Raw genomic sequence first — 16,294 nt, 5'->3', positions numbered from 1 at the left:
TCTGATGGCTGTGGCCGACCTGGGATTCCAGCCCAGTGCCAGCAATTTCCAGTCGCCCGACACTAGCAATTTCTGGGCACTCACCATCCTGGAAGGCCACGCGAAGGGGGCTGTGTGGTCCTGGTCTTCTGGTGCCTTTGTCTAGAACATGCCACCCATCTTTGACCCATCTACCTTGAGAAGTCATCTACCTAAATGTTAATGTTTATCATTTACAGCTGGCCACTGCCCCTTTCAAAGGTGAAGACAGTAAACTTTATGACAGACGCTCTATCAGACAACAGAGGAGCATAAAAACAGAAGGAAGAGTGATAGCCCATCGGTCTGCAGACGTCTGGAGGGTTCCAGCATGGGGCTGCGGCCACGCACTTCCCTCCTGGGGCTGCTGCTGCTGCTGCTGCTGGGGCAAGGTAAGTCTGCCTTTTGTTCAGAGGGCAACCAATGGGTCAGCCCTGCTGGTGTCCCATGTTGCTTCGGCACAGAGCTTGGGAGAGGAATTTTCATGAGCACGAAATGCACAGGTGAGAATAAGCAGGCTGCAGTGCTGAGCTTAAGTGCCCACAGCTGTGGGGGGCAGGCAGTTCTTAGGACAGGTGAAAAGTGTGGGCGAGCAACAGCCCCGTGGTGGGGAAGAAGCCGTAGGTGTAGGAGTTGTGAAGACCTGGATTCTAGTGCTCTGTGGCCTTGGGCAAGTCCTACCTCCCTGGACCTTGATTCTTAACATGGAAAAATGCCACTATGACCACTAACGGTAAGCACATTTTGATCATTACATGGGCTTTGCTTGTTTTTGCTGAAAGGGCAGAGGAAGGCAGATTTGAGGATAATGAATCCTAAAGGACTGCACCACGTTCTTTAGTACTACTGACTGACTGAAACGAGTGGGCTCCAAACCAGGGCTTTGGATTTCTTCTGAGCTGATGGTTAGAAGACAGTGCCTCTGTCCCTCTCCTCCCAACCCCTGGCTCTTCCTTCCTCCCTTTGTTCAGAAAGGCGGGATCTTTTAAACCGAAGAGGGCCTTAAAGATGATTTTTTTTGTTGTTGTTGTTGTTTTTGTGGTACGCGGGCCTCTCACTGTTGTGGCCTCTCCCGCTGCGGAGCACAGGCTCCGGACGCGCAGGCTCAGCGGCCATGGCTCACGGGCCCAGCCGCTCCGCGGCATGTGGGATCTTCCCAGACCGGGGCACGAACCCGTGTCCCCTGCATCGGCAGGCGGACCCCCAACCACTGCGCCACCAGGGAAGCCCAAAGATGATTTTTTAACTGTCTCCAGAGTCAGAAAGCTCTTGCCCTGGAGCCCAAGGGAGAGGAGGAGACGGGGACAGAGGCTGGGGCCTGGCTGGGGGCCCAAGTGCTACTTCGGCTACCTACCTGGGACATGTCGGTCGCCCTCTCTGAGTCGCTGGGTGGGATGCGAGGCCAGAGAGAATGAGAGTGCCTGCTCTGCTTCCTGCACTGGGTGACTGCATTTTCCTGATTACTACTGAGGCTTAGGAATCTTTATGTTTATGGACCATTTGAATTCTTCTTTCATGCAGTGACTGTTCTAGTGTGTTTCCCGTTTTTTTCAATGGGTTGTCCTTTTTCCCACTGATTTTTTTTTAGTTTTTCATATGGGCTGTGCACTTGCTATTTGTTGGTATAACCAACAAGTATCTTCTGAAGCTTGTCTTTCATTCTCTTTATGGAGACTTTAAGTGAACAAACTTCTTAATCTAGGGGGAAGTAAAGGGAGACCAGCCAAATGAGAACAAACGGAGGCACGTGTTCCAAGGTTGCTATGGTAAAAGCTGCTATCATTTGCGTTTGGCAGAGACTCCGAGGCAGGCAGCGGAGTGGGAAAGCCTGACGACGGAAAAGGGGAAGGCTTCAGGGGTGCTCTGACTGGCGGCTGTTGCCAGGGGGAAGCTAGCTGCAGGCGGCTAACTAGAAACCAGGCATCTTAAATGATTCGTTTGGGAAACATACGTGGCTTTCTCTGGTTGGTCCTGAGTTGGAAGCAGGGACAAAAGTTGGGGAGCTGCAGACAATGGGCCAAGTCCTGACTGTTCTAGGCTGATTCCTTGCCTGTCTACTGCAGATGTGTGGGTCACAGTTGTATTGTCATCTATGGTCTGGCCATTGTTTGTTTGTATACTGTCTGTCCGTTTCTAACGTTTTTTTAATCTTTTCTGGTTTGTGCTCTTTGTGTCTTTAAGAACTTCTCTCTGGCCTCGGGGTCATGAAGATATTATCCTATATTTCCTTCTAAAAAATTTATAGGGCTTCCCTGGTGGCGCAGTGGTTGAGAGTCCGCCTGCCGATGCAGGGGACACGGGTTCGTGCCCCGGTCCGGGAGGATCCCACATGCCGCGGAGCAGCTGGGCCCGTGAGCCGTGGCCGCTGGGCCTGCGCGTCCGGAGCCTGTGCTCCACAACGGGAGAGGCCACAGCGGTGAGAGGCCCGCGTACCGCAAAAAAAAAAAAAAAAAAAAAAAAAAAAAAAAAAAAAAAAAAAAAACTTTATAAATTGCTTTTCTCACTGGGTCTTTTTAAAGACATCTGGAATTTATTTTGGTGACTACTGTAAGAGGAGAACCCAGTTTTATATGTTTTTCATGAAGAGACCTGGTTGTCTCAGCACCATTTATTGAAAAGTCAGTTGCTTCCTCACCATTCTGAAGAGTCTCCTCTGTTCATATATAAAGGACTCATATGTGCATGCATCTGTTTTAAAACTCTGTTTTGCTTTATTTGTCCCATTATCTATCCCTGTGCCAGTAGCACATTATCTTAATTCTGTAGTTTTGTAGTAAGCTTTATTATTTGTGAGAAACAAGTCTTTCTGTTTTTACTTCTTCTTTAGAAGTGACTTGGCTTTGAACTTTCACATAAATTTTACTATTTGTCAATTTCGACCCCCCCAAAAACAAACCTGTTGGGCTTTTGATAGAAATTGCTCTTAATTCTGTGAATCAAGGAGGGGAAAACAGACATCTTTACAATACTGAGTCTTCCAAACCATGAGCTTCTAATTAGACCTTTAATGCCTCTCAATGCTTTATAGTTTTCTCTGAGGTCTTGCATATGCTTTGTTAAATTTATTCTTAGATATCGAATACTTTTGGTGTATGATAAATGGAATGTTAAATTGTCATTTTGAAAATGTTATTGGTATATAGAAATAAATTTTTAACTTTGTACCCAATTAAACTCTTATAAATTTTAGTAAGTTATCTGTATATTCTTTTGAATTTTCTGTATACACCGTCCTGCCAGTGATGATGGTCTGGTTGCTCTCCTTTCAGCCTGTGTGCCTTTTCTTTCTTTTGCCTTACTGTGCTGGCCGGTGCCTTCACTACAACTGTTCATAGCAGTGACGGTTGGACGCACTCTTGTCTTATTCCCAAGTTCAAAAGGAAAGTGTTTAATGTTTCGTCAGTAAGTGTGGTGTTTGCTACAGGCTTTTCTGTAGATGCTCTTTATGAGACTAAGAAAGTTCTATTTTATTCCTAATTTGCTAAGCGGTTTTAAAAAAAAATCATAAGTGGGTGCTGAATAAATTTTTCTGCACTTATTGAGATGATTGTATGATTTACTCTAATCTGCTAATATGGTGAATTAAGTTAATTGACTTTTTATTATTTTGTTCATTTTTTTCAGTCATTGCTTGTTAAATTCACCAAAGACTGCACATTGCATTTACTTGTGCTGCCTCTTTAAACCCTTTTAATCTAGAGTAGTTCTTTAGCCTTTTTATTCCCTTTCTTTCTTTTGTGTGTGTGTGTGTGTGTGTGTGTGTGTGTCCTTGAAAAATTGAGGCTGGCTTTTTTTGTGCCCACTGCAATTTGGATTGGTCCAAACTGTTTCTTTGTTGCTAGAATCAGATTAAACTCTTCAGGTAGAAATACAATGCAGATCATGTGTCCTTGATGTGTAACATTCAGCGATACACGTGACGTTAGCAAATATTTTCACTGGTGATGTTAAGTTTGATAATTTGGTTAAGGTGGTGTCTGCCAGATTTCTCCCTTGTAAAGGTACCTCCCCCCATGTGACTTATAAGTCATCTGTAGGGAGATACTGTGATACCGAGTGACTGTTCTTATACCCAGTGGTTTTTAGCATCCACTGATGATTCTTGGCTGAATTATTACCATGGTGAGTGTAAGATGGTGATTTTAAAATGGCTATCATTCCTCCTACTATTGTTAGTTGGCATTCCTCCATAAAATAAAATTCTCTTCTCTGCCCCACTCTTTTTAGGTTTTATCTTTCTAATATAAAATGGACATATGGATTCTTTTATTAATCAGTATATTATAACCCAGTCCTGTCATTACTCATTTTGATGATCAGGTTATTGGCCAGTGAGAGCCACTTCAAGCTGACTCCTGTTTCCCCATCAATTTTTAAGCACTTTTTAGCTTTATGGAACAAGTTATTCCAGGCAAATCTTCTATTTCCCCTATCTCACCATGCAATTAGCAATGTCTTTAAGGTGCCAATTGATAGGGGATTTTATTTAGAAACCAAGATGGAGATGCTAGGGGTGTTCATTGCTTCTGGAGTGTCATTATGTCTAAGTTCTCTCAGTGGACAGAGCCAAGAAATATTGTTTTCTTTTTAATGAGATGAATTTATTCAGATATCTCTTTTTTTTTTTTTTTTGCGGTATGCAGGCCTCTCACTGTTGTGGCCTCTTCCGTTGCGGAGCACAGGCTCCGGACGCGCAGGCTCAGTGGCCATGGCTCACAGGCCCAGCCGGTCCGCGGCATGTGGGATCTTCCCGGACTGGGGCACGAACCCATGTCCCCTGCATCAGCAGGTGGACTCTCAACCACTGCGCCACCAGGGAAGCCCCTGTCTTAATTTTAGTTAGAATTAGGCTTTTATCTCCTTCCTCTATTCCTGATTTGTATTGTCCTTATCCCACAGTGTAAGCTGAGGTTACAAAAATGTTGATAAATTTATTCATTTGCTGAATCCTACAATACACCCAACACAATATTGGAATTACTGCCACAATAACACCACCACAAACAAAGTTCGAAATCTCTTTGTGGTTCTTTTCTCCTTAGAATATGTCCCACGCAGGGTATATAATCAAAATACTTTGATCAAAATCACTTGTATTAACTCTTTTTCTTTTGTTCTCTCTGTGTGGTTATGTTATGTATTTGACATATAGTTAAATTTGTCTCTGTTTCTATTCACTTATAAAGTTTCTCCCATTCTTGATTTTACTTTAGTTTTTGAATATATAAAGCATTAACATGGTTCAAAAGTCAAAACTGTGTGAAAAGATATACCCGGAGAAGTGTCATTCCCATCCCTATCCCATCTATCCCATTTCTACCTATCCCTGTCGGTAACCAATTTCATTATTGTCATATCCTTTCTATGTTTCTTTTTGCAAATATATATTCTTATATTTTCTTCCTTCTTGCACAAAGGTAATCTGCTATAAACTTCTTTTTCATCTTGATTTTTTTCACTTAATAATATATCCTGAAATTACATTATATCTGTTCAGAAATCTTTTTTATTTTTTTCCAGCTGTAGGATATTCCATTATGTACCATATATATTCAACCAGTCTCCCAATATGCACATTAGATTGTTTCCAGTATTTTGCTACTTTAAGTAATGCTGTCATGAACAATCGTGTACATATGTCTTATTCATGTTGGAGGGAGAGCTTAGGATAAGTTCCTAGAACTGGGATTTCTGGGTCAAAGGATGAATACACATATAGTTTTGTTAGATATTACCAAATTTCCTCCCAACCATAGGGATTGTACCATTTTACATTCCCATTGGCAATATATATGAAAATGCCTACTTCTCCACAGCTTGACAATAGAGTGTATTGTCAGGCCTTCGAATTTTTGCAAATGTCACAGATGAGAAGTAGTATTTTAGTTTTAAATTCTCTGATTGCAAAGGAAGTTGTCTTTTTGTTTGTTTGTTTGTTTTAAAGACCATGTGGTCTCACTGCAATGAAAAAGGGTAAATTCCAAAAGCATCAACACTTTTCAAGTCTCATGCTTGCATCATCTTTGATAAAGTCCCATTGACCAAAGCAATTCATATGGCCAACTGCAGGTTTAAGGGGTAGAGAAATAGTCTTCTCCTCTTGTTGGGAGGAACAGCAATGTTATACTGCAAAGTGACATACATTCAAGGACAGGAGAGATTTGTGGCCATTTTGCAATGTACTTCACCTACCTTCATTGCTCTTGTTTTCCAGGATTTCATAGCTATTTTTGCATGTTTATTTTTCTATATGAATTTTAGAAACAACTCTCCTAGCTTTAGGGAAAAAAAGGTATTGGTATTTTTATTGGAATTGCTGTAAATTTGCAAAATAGAGAGAAATAGGCCACTGTGTCTTCTAACCAAGCCAGGCCATATATTGATGTATATGAAGGCTTTTACTTTTTGCTATGTTAATTTTATACTTTCTATCTTGCTAAATTATTTCATTGTTTGAATTAGTTTTATCATTGATTCTCTAGAGTTTTCATGGTTAGTCCCACATTATCAACGAATAGAGATATTTTTCCTTTTTCTGCCTTTACTTCTTTTCTGATTGCATTGTCTAATACTCCAATACAATGTTAAATAGCAAGGGTGATAGTGGGGATTCTCACCTTGTTCCTGATCTTAGTAGGAAACAAATTTTCCGTGTTCAGTTAGAAGATGGACTTTGGGAATCACACATACATACATACACATATATGTGTGTTTTGTGTGTTCACATTAAAGAAGTATCCACAAATTTGTGTTTTCTTGAGTGTTTTTATTTTTATCAGGAATGAACGTTAAAGTTTGTTGAAGGTCTTTTTGGCATCTATGGAAATAAGTGTATTATTTTTTCCTTTTAGATTTATTATTATGTTGAATGGTTTGCTAATGTTGAATCATCCATACATGCCTGGAATAAAATCAAGTTGGTCACAGTGTATTTTGTTTTTATATACTGCTGGATTTGGTTTGCTTAGGATTTTTTCCCTTATATGTTCATGAATGAGATTGAACTATAACTTTCCTTTCTCTCACTACTGTTGGATTTTGATACCAATGTTATACGTTCTCATAAAATAAATTTGGGAGTGTTCCTATTTTTCTCTTTTCTAGAATAGTTTTTAATAATGGAATTATTTGTTTTCCTTTAATTGGTAGTAGAACTCACCCATAAGACCATTTAGGCCTGAAATATTATTTTTTGGTGGACTTTTGACTACTGACTCAAATTTTTTAATGGTTATAGAATTATTCATATTTATTTCTTCTTAAGTAAGTTTTGGAAAGTTTTATGTTTCACATTTACTTACACACAATTCAGTGGGTCTGCAGTTTGGGATGACTTCAGGGATCTTGTCTCTGTTCCACATAGTGTTGTCTGGGATTGACTTGGAGAGTCTAAAATGCCATATCAGGGGACTTGGTACTGGAGTGCCTTGGTGCTCCTCCACACAGCCTTTATCTCTACATGAAAAGCCTGGGATCCCTTACCTTGTGACTCAGGGTCCAAAAAGAGCAAAATTGGAAGCCACAAGGCCTTTTAATGCCTAGACTCAAGAATAATTTCTGCTGCTTCTGTTGGTAAATGCAAGTTTCAAGGCCAGCGTAGATTCAAGGGGAAGGAAATAGACTTCACTTCTTAAGGGGGGAAGAGTGACAAAAGTCATATTGCAAAAGGGCATGCAAGATGGAAGGAAATGCCATGGCCATCTTTGGAAAAATATACAGTCTATGTTGTATATGTGTTTCCTAGTTCATTCATTTTTGTGTTAATCTTGCTCAACATTTGTAGTGTATCTTGAATCTGTGGCTTAATATCTTTCATCAGTTTTGAAAATTTCCCAGCTCGTATCTCTTGAAATATTGCTTTTACTCCACTATTTCTATCTTTTCTTTCTGCAGTGCTAATTAAATATTTGTTTGCTTTTCTCATTTTATGTGCCATGTCTCTTAGCCTGTCTTCCAATTTTACCATCTTGTTGTCTTTCTATACTGCATTCTAAGTAATTTATTATAACACATATCCTAGTTTATTCATTCTTTCTATTGTGTCTAATTTGCTGTTAAACCTGATCATAGAAGATTTGGAAAATTGGTTTTATTTTTCAAATTTAATTTACATTTAGTTCTTTACCAAATTTGCAATGTTACTTTTTAAAATAATTTTGTGTTCCTATAAATATCCTCAAGTTTGTCTTTTATTTATTTATTTATTTTTAAAATTTATTTATTTTTTTGGCTGTGTTGGGTCTTTGCTGCTGTGCGCAGGCTTTCTCTAGTTGTGGCGAGTGGGGGCTACTCTTTCATTGTGGTACACAGGCTTCTCATTGCGGTGGCTTCTCTTGTTGCAGAGCATGGGCTCTAGGTGAGCGGGCTTCAGTTGTTGTGGCTCATGGGCTCTAGAGTGCAGGCTCAGTAGTTGTGGTGCACGGACTTAGTTGCTCTGCGGCATGTGGAATCTTCCCAGACCAGTGCTCAAGCCCATGTCCCCTGCATTGGCAGGCAGATTCTTAACCACTGTGTCACCAGGGAAGCCCTAGTTTGTCTTTTATTTTTTAAAACATAGTATTTTTATAATTTTTGTCTGATCATTTCAGTCTCCAAAGTTTTTGATCTATTTCTGCTTTGTTTTTTTCTGCTGATACTTGCTCCTGGATACTGTGTTTGTTTATGTGCTTGGTTATTTTTAGTGTGTGATGCTTTGACTCCTTGAAAAGTTATTTGTGAGATTCTTTGAGGCCTAGGATGAAGATGGCTGTCTTCAGAGACTATATGAACATCATCTGTCAGGCACTTGGGACATTACCATGAAGGATCACTTCAAACTAAATTTATGGTATGAGGTTGCCTAAAATAGCCAAGCCCCATGCTAAACACTGTACATATATAACATATTCCCTTTAAGTGGAATGTACTATCCTCCCCATTTTATAGATGAGAAAACTGAGACTCAGAAGTTAAATACTTGCCCAACTTCGTTCAGCTAATAAGCACAGGAGCCTGAATTAAGTCCTGAGACTGAGTCCAGAGCCAGGGCCTTTCACCATCTCCCTGCATTACAATAGAGCCCAAGGGAGGAAAGAACCAAACCAAACCAGGGCTTTTGTTTAAGCTTTAAAATGGGCTCACCAAGACCCATATTAAAACAGATTCCTGCTCTGAAAGTTTTGGTTTAGAAAACTGAAACATCATTATCTCAAAACTACAATTGGCCAAAACAAGCTGGCAAGGAAATCCCTGTGCCTAGTAAAATACCATTTTCACTAGAATTTCATTTTCCTGGCATGGGTCAGAAGTTCCCCAGGAGACTGTCATGCTTGTGAATGAAAACTCTTGCCTTGGTAACACACCCATGCCAGGCCTGTCGCTGGGAAGCCAAAGGTGGGAACTGAGTGAACTCACTGTGTGAGGAAAGGAATGCCTCTTTCATTATGAGAACAAGTAAAGTTAGTCAACGTTTGTTTCACAAGGGCCTGGAGTCCTTCCTGGAGGATGTCAGCCCAGCCTTCTAGAAATACTCTTTCCAAATAAGAGTAGAAAGCAATCTTGGAGGACTTCTGGTGGCCCACATCCTTCCAGTTATTGATGAGGGGTCGGGGGGACTTGCTCAAGTCACCTATCTAGTTGGTGGCAGACAGTGGAACTCTGGTGTCAGACTCTCTCCTCTACATCAGATGCCTGAATCCCCATTCCCAGCCCCCACTTCAGCTCACACACATGCCTCCAAATTCCTGCCCTGAGTAGCGGGCACAGGTATGGGATTTTCTCTGGGGGCTCAGAAGTCCTACTTTCCTGGGATGTCATCTGCACCTTGTAGATTTTGAGGACTTTATTGTCAATCATCATTTTCATCAAGTTGCATTTTTGCTACTGTCAGTTAACTGTCTGAGCACCCTTCTAAGAACCCAAGTAGGGCTGAGCCTGCCTGGGAGATAATAAACCAAATGTAAGGAACCCTCTGGGGAGAGAGAACTGATCTGCATAAGAATCACTGGAGAAGAATTAAGTACCAAAATAGGTGTAAGTAGCTGTAATAAAAGCAACAGGATTCAGAGAACTGAGAGATGAATGTGGGCTGGAGAATTTTCACGTGGGAGGTGAAACTCAATTGAGCGCTGGAGGATGAGTGGGCTTAAGATAAAGGCAGAGGAACAGGGAGGGCATGCAAGTGGGGGAAACAACATACCCAAAGGCAAGGTCAGGGCTCAACGTGATGGGTTTGAGGAGCAGGGAGTGGGCCTATTGGGCTGAAGGGCAGGGCTGGTGTTGGGGGAGAGGATGAGTTAGGTAAAGTGAGGTTCTGAAATCCTTAGATAAGAACAGTAGAGGTGGGCTTCCCTGGTGGCGCAGTGGTTGAGAGTCCGCCTGCCGATGCAGGGGACACGGGTTCATGCCCCGGTCTGGGAGGATCCCACATGCCGCGGAGCGGCTGGGCCCGTGAGCCATGGCCATTGAGCCTGCGCGTCCGGAGCCTGTGCTCCGCAACGGGAGAGGCCACAACAGTGAGAGGCCCATGTAACGCAAAAAAAAAAAAAAAAAAAAAAAAAAAAAAAAAAAAAGAACAGTAGAGGTTATTACAGTGTCTTTTTGCTTAAAGAGACTTCTAAAGTGATTTAATCCAAATCTGTTATTTTTACATTTTAAAAACCTAAATCCTATATATAAAACAGATAAACAAGTTCCTACTATATAGCACAGGGAACTATATTCAACATTTTGTAATAAACCATAATGGGAAAGAATATGAAATAGAAAATATATATGTATAACTGAATCATTTTGCTGTACACCAGAAACTAACATAACATTGTAAATCAACTATACTTCAATTAAAAAAAATTTTTTTTAAACCCCAAAAAACTAAGCCTTACAGAGGTTAAGTGACCAGTTCAAGGTCATGCAGCAAGTCTAGAATTTGGATTTGCTGTATTGGGAAGGGGAAACTGTTAAAGGTTCTTCAGCAGAGGAGTGGCCTAATGGAAGTGGTATTTTGGGCAGGATGAGTCTGCTGGTCAGACATAAAAGGTCATGCATTGAAAGAGGCAACACACTGGTGAGTCAGAGGCTCACCTGGCTCTTAGAAAGAGGCCCAGCAGGGAGTTTGCTGGGCTCTGGGAAGGCCAAGTGCTTTCCTCCTTAGTTAGGCAGCCATTTCCTCTTGCACTCTTGCATCTCAGGGAGAAGCAGTGGTCCTCGGGCAATGCTCCCTTCTTCAGACCAGAACCTCCCAGTTGTCTCTGGGAGGAGACCTTCCCGATGGGGGAGACATGCGGCCCCCACACAGTTTCCTGGGATCCCCCTCCTGTTGGAGCTCACTAATCCTTGCTTCTGCCCCTATCTGGCTTTGGGGGTCCCTGGTCCCTTTAAATTCTGGCCCCTTGGGGCTGAGGCAAAGCTGGAGCAGAGTGATGGTGGAGGGGTCAGGGCTCTGACCTGCCACTGCCCAGGACCACTTGTTCATCTGTACCATGGGACTCTCTTCTTTGGGTTGTTCCTTCCTGGCTGTGGCCCTGCCTCAAGTGTCCCCATGAGCAGATTAAGGAAAATACAATCTAAAAGTGAAGCAGTCCTTGTCTGAGGTCATATAATGAGCCAAGGGCCAAACGTCAAGTCAGTTTTGAATGTGCTCTCTCCTGTTAGGACTGCTCTTAGAACCATCTTCCCTCTCCTGGGGAACAAGATGTTTGAGGTTGAGTGTTGGGTGGGCATCAGAGGTGGAGACGGGAGGGTGTGTTGGTCTCTGTTCAGGATGGAATTTGTAATGGGTGTCTCCTCGGGGTCATCAGCACAGGACATGGGTATTTAAAGAACGGTGGTTTGGGACTTCCCAAATTATCTCTAATTTTTTAATAATCTCATCAGACTTAAGGTTGTGTCTACCCAAAAATTGTAACAGTGTTAATTCTAAATCATTTTTTGGCATCCTGCTGTTAAATCTATTTAGATTGACTGCTGGGTAAGGTAAGGGCAGCTGAAAATACCTTTCTTGTAGGCACGGCAAAGGAACAAATTTCCATATGTTGGCAACTCAGGCTATAGAACAACACACAAAAAAAACCTTTGTATAATTGCCTTTTAAAACATTTTTATTTTATATTGGACTATAGTCAATTTATGATGTTGTTAGTTTCAGGCGTACAGCAAAGTGATTCAGTTATACATATACATGTATTTATTCTTTTTCAGATTCTTTTCCCATTTAGGTTATTACAGAATATTGAGCAGAGTTCCCTGTGCTATACAGTAGGTCCTTGTTGGTTATCTGTCTTATACGTAGCCGTGTATATATGTTAATCCCAGCCTCCCCATTCCCCACCTTTCCCCTTTGGTAACCGTAAGTTTAACAGACTTTGGTCCCAAGGAAAGCTGGCCAGACTAGGTTAAGGAGAACTGAGCTCCACACACAGCCTTCGATAACTTGCTGAGTGGTCTTTGGCAAGTTTGCTAACCTCTCTGGGTCTCAGTTTGCTGAGGTATTAAACGAGATGATCTCAAAGTTCAGCCCACTGCAGCCATTCTAGAATTCTAAGACAGAGGTCAGTCTAGCTACCCCAGAAAGGTTCTCTGGCCCTTGGGTCGCCCTCACTGACTGCGGCACATGACTGCCCAAGCACCCTGATAACATCCTGTGCTCCCCAGAGCACTGTTGGTATAGGAGCAGCAGCCGTGCATGACCTGTGCGGTGCTTGCTCGCAGGTCGACAACAGCATCCCACAGGCCCTAAGTGTGAATGGTGATAAGATGCTGCACAGGGTGACCGACAAAGCCCAGAAGACCTGCTTACAGCCCAGGACAGCACAGAAGACAAACCCTGGCTGACTTGGACCCTCCCCTTCCCAGCTTACCCAGATAGCTCACTGGTTAGTGGATGGCAGTGCTGCTGCGAGGCCTGACCCTGCCCTTGCTGGTGTGGTTTGTGTGAGCTGGTGAAAGTTACCTAACCTCTCTAGAGCCTGTCAATCCTGCCTCTACTTACCCTTTAGGGTTGCTGTGAGGACATTATACTTTTTCATAGAGCCCCCAGATTTAATGTACACTGAGGAGTGGCCCTAATTCCACATGTGTTGGCCTTGACCATCCTTCCCACTTCCCAGGACATGTGCCTCCCATTCATCCAGGGAGACAAGTCCTCCCTTGCAAGTGTGTGGCCTCTCCTATTCACACAGTGCTTTCCTGTTCTCACAGGGAAGCCAGTCTCATCCCCATTTTATAGATGGGGAAGTCAAGGTCCAGAGAGATTGATGCTTGACCAAGGTTACAACATGACCATCTTTCTTCGAGGCAGGGATGGTGGTGGAAAATTGTGCTCTAGACACAATATAAGTAAAAAATAATAACAAAAACATAGAGGAAATCTACTAATTAAGAGCACACGAGTTGTTTTAGTTTTGCTTTTGAAATCACACTCCCTACCGCTGGCCAGCTGTTGGGCTGACAAGCTTTGGGTTTCCGTGAAGAGTCAGGGCTGTTAACCTCAGAAGCACACGAACATCACTCAAAGGGCTTTGAAAATCTGCTGGGGTCCATCACACCAAGGCCCCCCACCCCCAGGCCAATCCAATCTGAATCTCAGTGTTGGGGGCTGGGCAGCAGGCAGTGGGTTGAGAACCACTCGTTCAGAGGGGCCTCCCGGAGGAGAACCGTGTGTGACTTTGCCTTGCCAAGGCCTAATATTATGATGGCCCTTTGTCGGCTCCAGGACCCCAGTGGTCACAGGTCTGTCCAGCTTGGATGATTGATCTCAGCCAAACCTGTTCTTAAGAGTGTGCACACACATTCTGTTTCCTGCCTAGCAGGGTGGAAAAGTACTTGTCTTTTTCCCTTATTGACCATACTGAGGTGGTAGTTTTTCAGGGAGCTCTAAGCCCTTCATAGATCCATGAGCTTGAGGCTAAAACAACCTTCCAAATGGGAAAATTCCCTTGGGATTCCATGATTGGGGTCCAGTCAGGCCACAAGTGCTTTGACAATTTCTCCCACAATACCTCGGGGTGCTATGGGAAAGGCAAGAATTTTTCTTCCATTTACTCGTGGGAAGCAGAATGGGAAGCAGAGTGGGAAGCACTGGAGTGAGGGCCCAGGAGTCAGTGGGGATAGGACCCAGGGGTCCTAAGTTTCCATCTGGGTCTTCAGGTCTAGACACTTAGATTCCAGGTACAGCCTCTCTGTGACGCCCCAGGGCAGTTATCAGGGATGATTTAAATCATCAGGGTAAACACGAACTCTCTAGTTATGTAAGGAAATCCCAGAATATTGAGACTGGAAGTATCTGAAAAATGGTCTGTGCTTAATCATCTCTCTTATACTGATTATAATAATCATAACTACGAGTTACTGAACCTTTAGCACATGTCAGATACCATGCTTCGTGTTTACATGTGATTAATCCTTACAGCAACTCCACAAGGCAGGTGTTATCAACCTCACCTTATAGGTGAGGAAACGGAGGCATGGAGAGATTGACTAGACCAAGGGTGTCCAAGCTCCTAACACCTGCCTGGTGTATGTACCACATGCCCCCCATGGTCCCCAGCTGCTGCCTGGACCAAGTGCCCTGGGTGGCCCCATTCTTTTTCTCTCTCTTTTTTTTTTAACATCTTTATTGGAATATAATTGCTTTACGATGGTGTGTTAGTTTCTGCTTTATCACAAAGTGAATCAGCTATACGTATACATATATCCCCATATCTCTTCCTTCTTGTGTCTCCCTGCCTCCCATCCTCCCTATCCCACCACTCTAGGTGGTCACAGGGCACCAAGCTGATCTCCCTGTGCTATGCGGCTGCTTCCCACTAGCTCCATTCTTATTCAGGTAGCTCTAGCTGTTCTACCAAGGGACAACCTGTCTCCACTGGTCCAGTCCTGGTTTGGGGGCTACATGGAACAAGGCCATCCCCCTTGGTATCCAGACCTTTCAGACACTGAAGGAAGCTCTCATGCAGCCCCCTAAGCTTCTGTTTTCTGTTCTTCCCAAGTGTGTTTAAAAATGATATCTGACTCTCTGTGCTTCAATGTGTCGTACCTGTTCTATGATCTTTTCTCCTCCTCTCGTCTTCTTTGGATCAAACATTTCTATTGTTTCAGTTCCCCCTCAGTATCCTGCCCAATATTAGCTTGCTGATTATACATTTTTGTCATTTTGGTATTTGATTACAACATGCATCCTTGTTATGTTAAAGTCTAATATAAATGAGTATTAATCGCTCCCCAGATAAAGAAAAACCTTACAACAGTGTAACTCCATTTACTCCATTCACATCTGCCCACAGCAATACGTTACATATATTTTAAACTCCACACTATCATTTTTTATTTTTTGTATTGGGGTGGGCAAACATTTTTTCTGTAAAGGACCAAACAGTAAGTATTTGGTTTTGTGGATCATGTATGGTGTCTACCACATATTCTTCTTTGTTTTATAACCCTTTAAAAATATAAATATCATTCCTATCTAATGAGCCATACAAAAATAGGCTGTGGGCAGATTTAACCTATGAGCTATAGTTTGCTGGCTTCTGTTTTATACAGACGATCTTATTTTGGATTTGCCTACATGTTTACTTTCTGTACTTCATTTCTTCTTACATTCCCATGCTTGCATGTGGGGTCATCTTCCTTGTAGCATTTTGAACCTGTCACTCCACTGCCTTCTGGCCTCCACCGTTTCCAATCAGTTGACTGTTAATTGTAATGTTGGTCTCCTATGCATGAAAAGCTGTTTTTCTTCTGCTGTTTGAGCTTTTTTTTTTTTCTTTACCTTGGCTTTAAACTACACCTGGACACATCAATTATTACAGTTGATGTGTCTAGGTAAAATTGTGTTTTTCTTACCTAAAGTGGTTGTTTTGTTTGTTTGCTTTTGTTTTTATCCCTGCTTCTTGGATCTGTGACTCAATATTTTTCACCAAATGTGGGAAATTTTCAGTCATTATCTCTTCAAATCTTTTTCTGCCTCTTTCTCTCTCTGCTTCTTCTGGGACTCATTACCTGTGTGCTTTCTATGCTTGATGGTATCCACAGAACTCTGAGGCTCTATTTGTTTTTCTTTAATCTCTTTTCCTCTGTATTTTTCAGAAATGTACTTTCTATTGATCTGTCTTTAAGTTTACAGATTCTTTTTTCTGCCATCTCAAGTCTGTTACTGAGCCTATCTAGTAAATCTGTCAGTTATTTTATTTTTCATCTCTGGAATTTTCTTTTTATAGCTTCTATTTGTTGAGTCTTTAAACCTTCACATTTTTCTTTAATTCCTTGAACGTAGTTTCATTAATTCTTTGAACATATA

The 16,294-nt window shown here is 42.2% G+C and overlaps 1 protein-coding gene across 2 annotated transcripts in view; it reads left to right on the top strand.

Annotated features, from left to right (window-relative positions):
- Window positions 1-349: 349 nt before the first annotated feature.
- Window positions 350-16,294, top strand: part of PLB1 (phospholipase B1) — a gene marked incomplete at its 5' end in the record, with an annotated part of 124,874 nt that continues 108,929 nt past the window's right edge. For both annotated transcript variants that reach the window (XM_079721284.1, XM_079721283.1), the window contains one exon: window positions 350-410. In XM_079721284.1, the coding sequence (XP_079577410.1) occupies window positions 350-410 (61 nt within the window). The remainder of the gene's footprint in view (window positions 411-16,294) is intronic.

The sequence above is a fragment of the Hyperoodon ampullatus genome (assembly GCF_949752795.1).
Source record: "Hyperoodon ampullatus genome assembly, chromosome: 15".
NCBI classification, from domain to species: domain Eukaryota; kingdom Metazoa; phylum Chordata; class Mammalia; order Artiodactyla; family Ziphiidae; genus Hyperoodon; species Hyperoodon ampullatus.
Note: the sequence above shows the minus strand (reverse complement) of the source record. Positions and strands in the feature narration are given on the sequence as shown.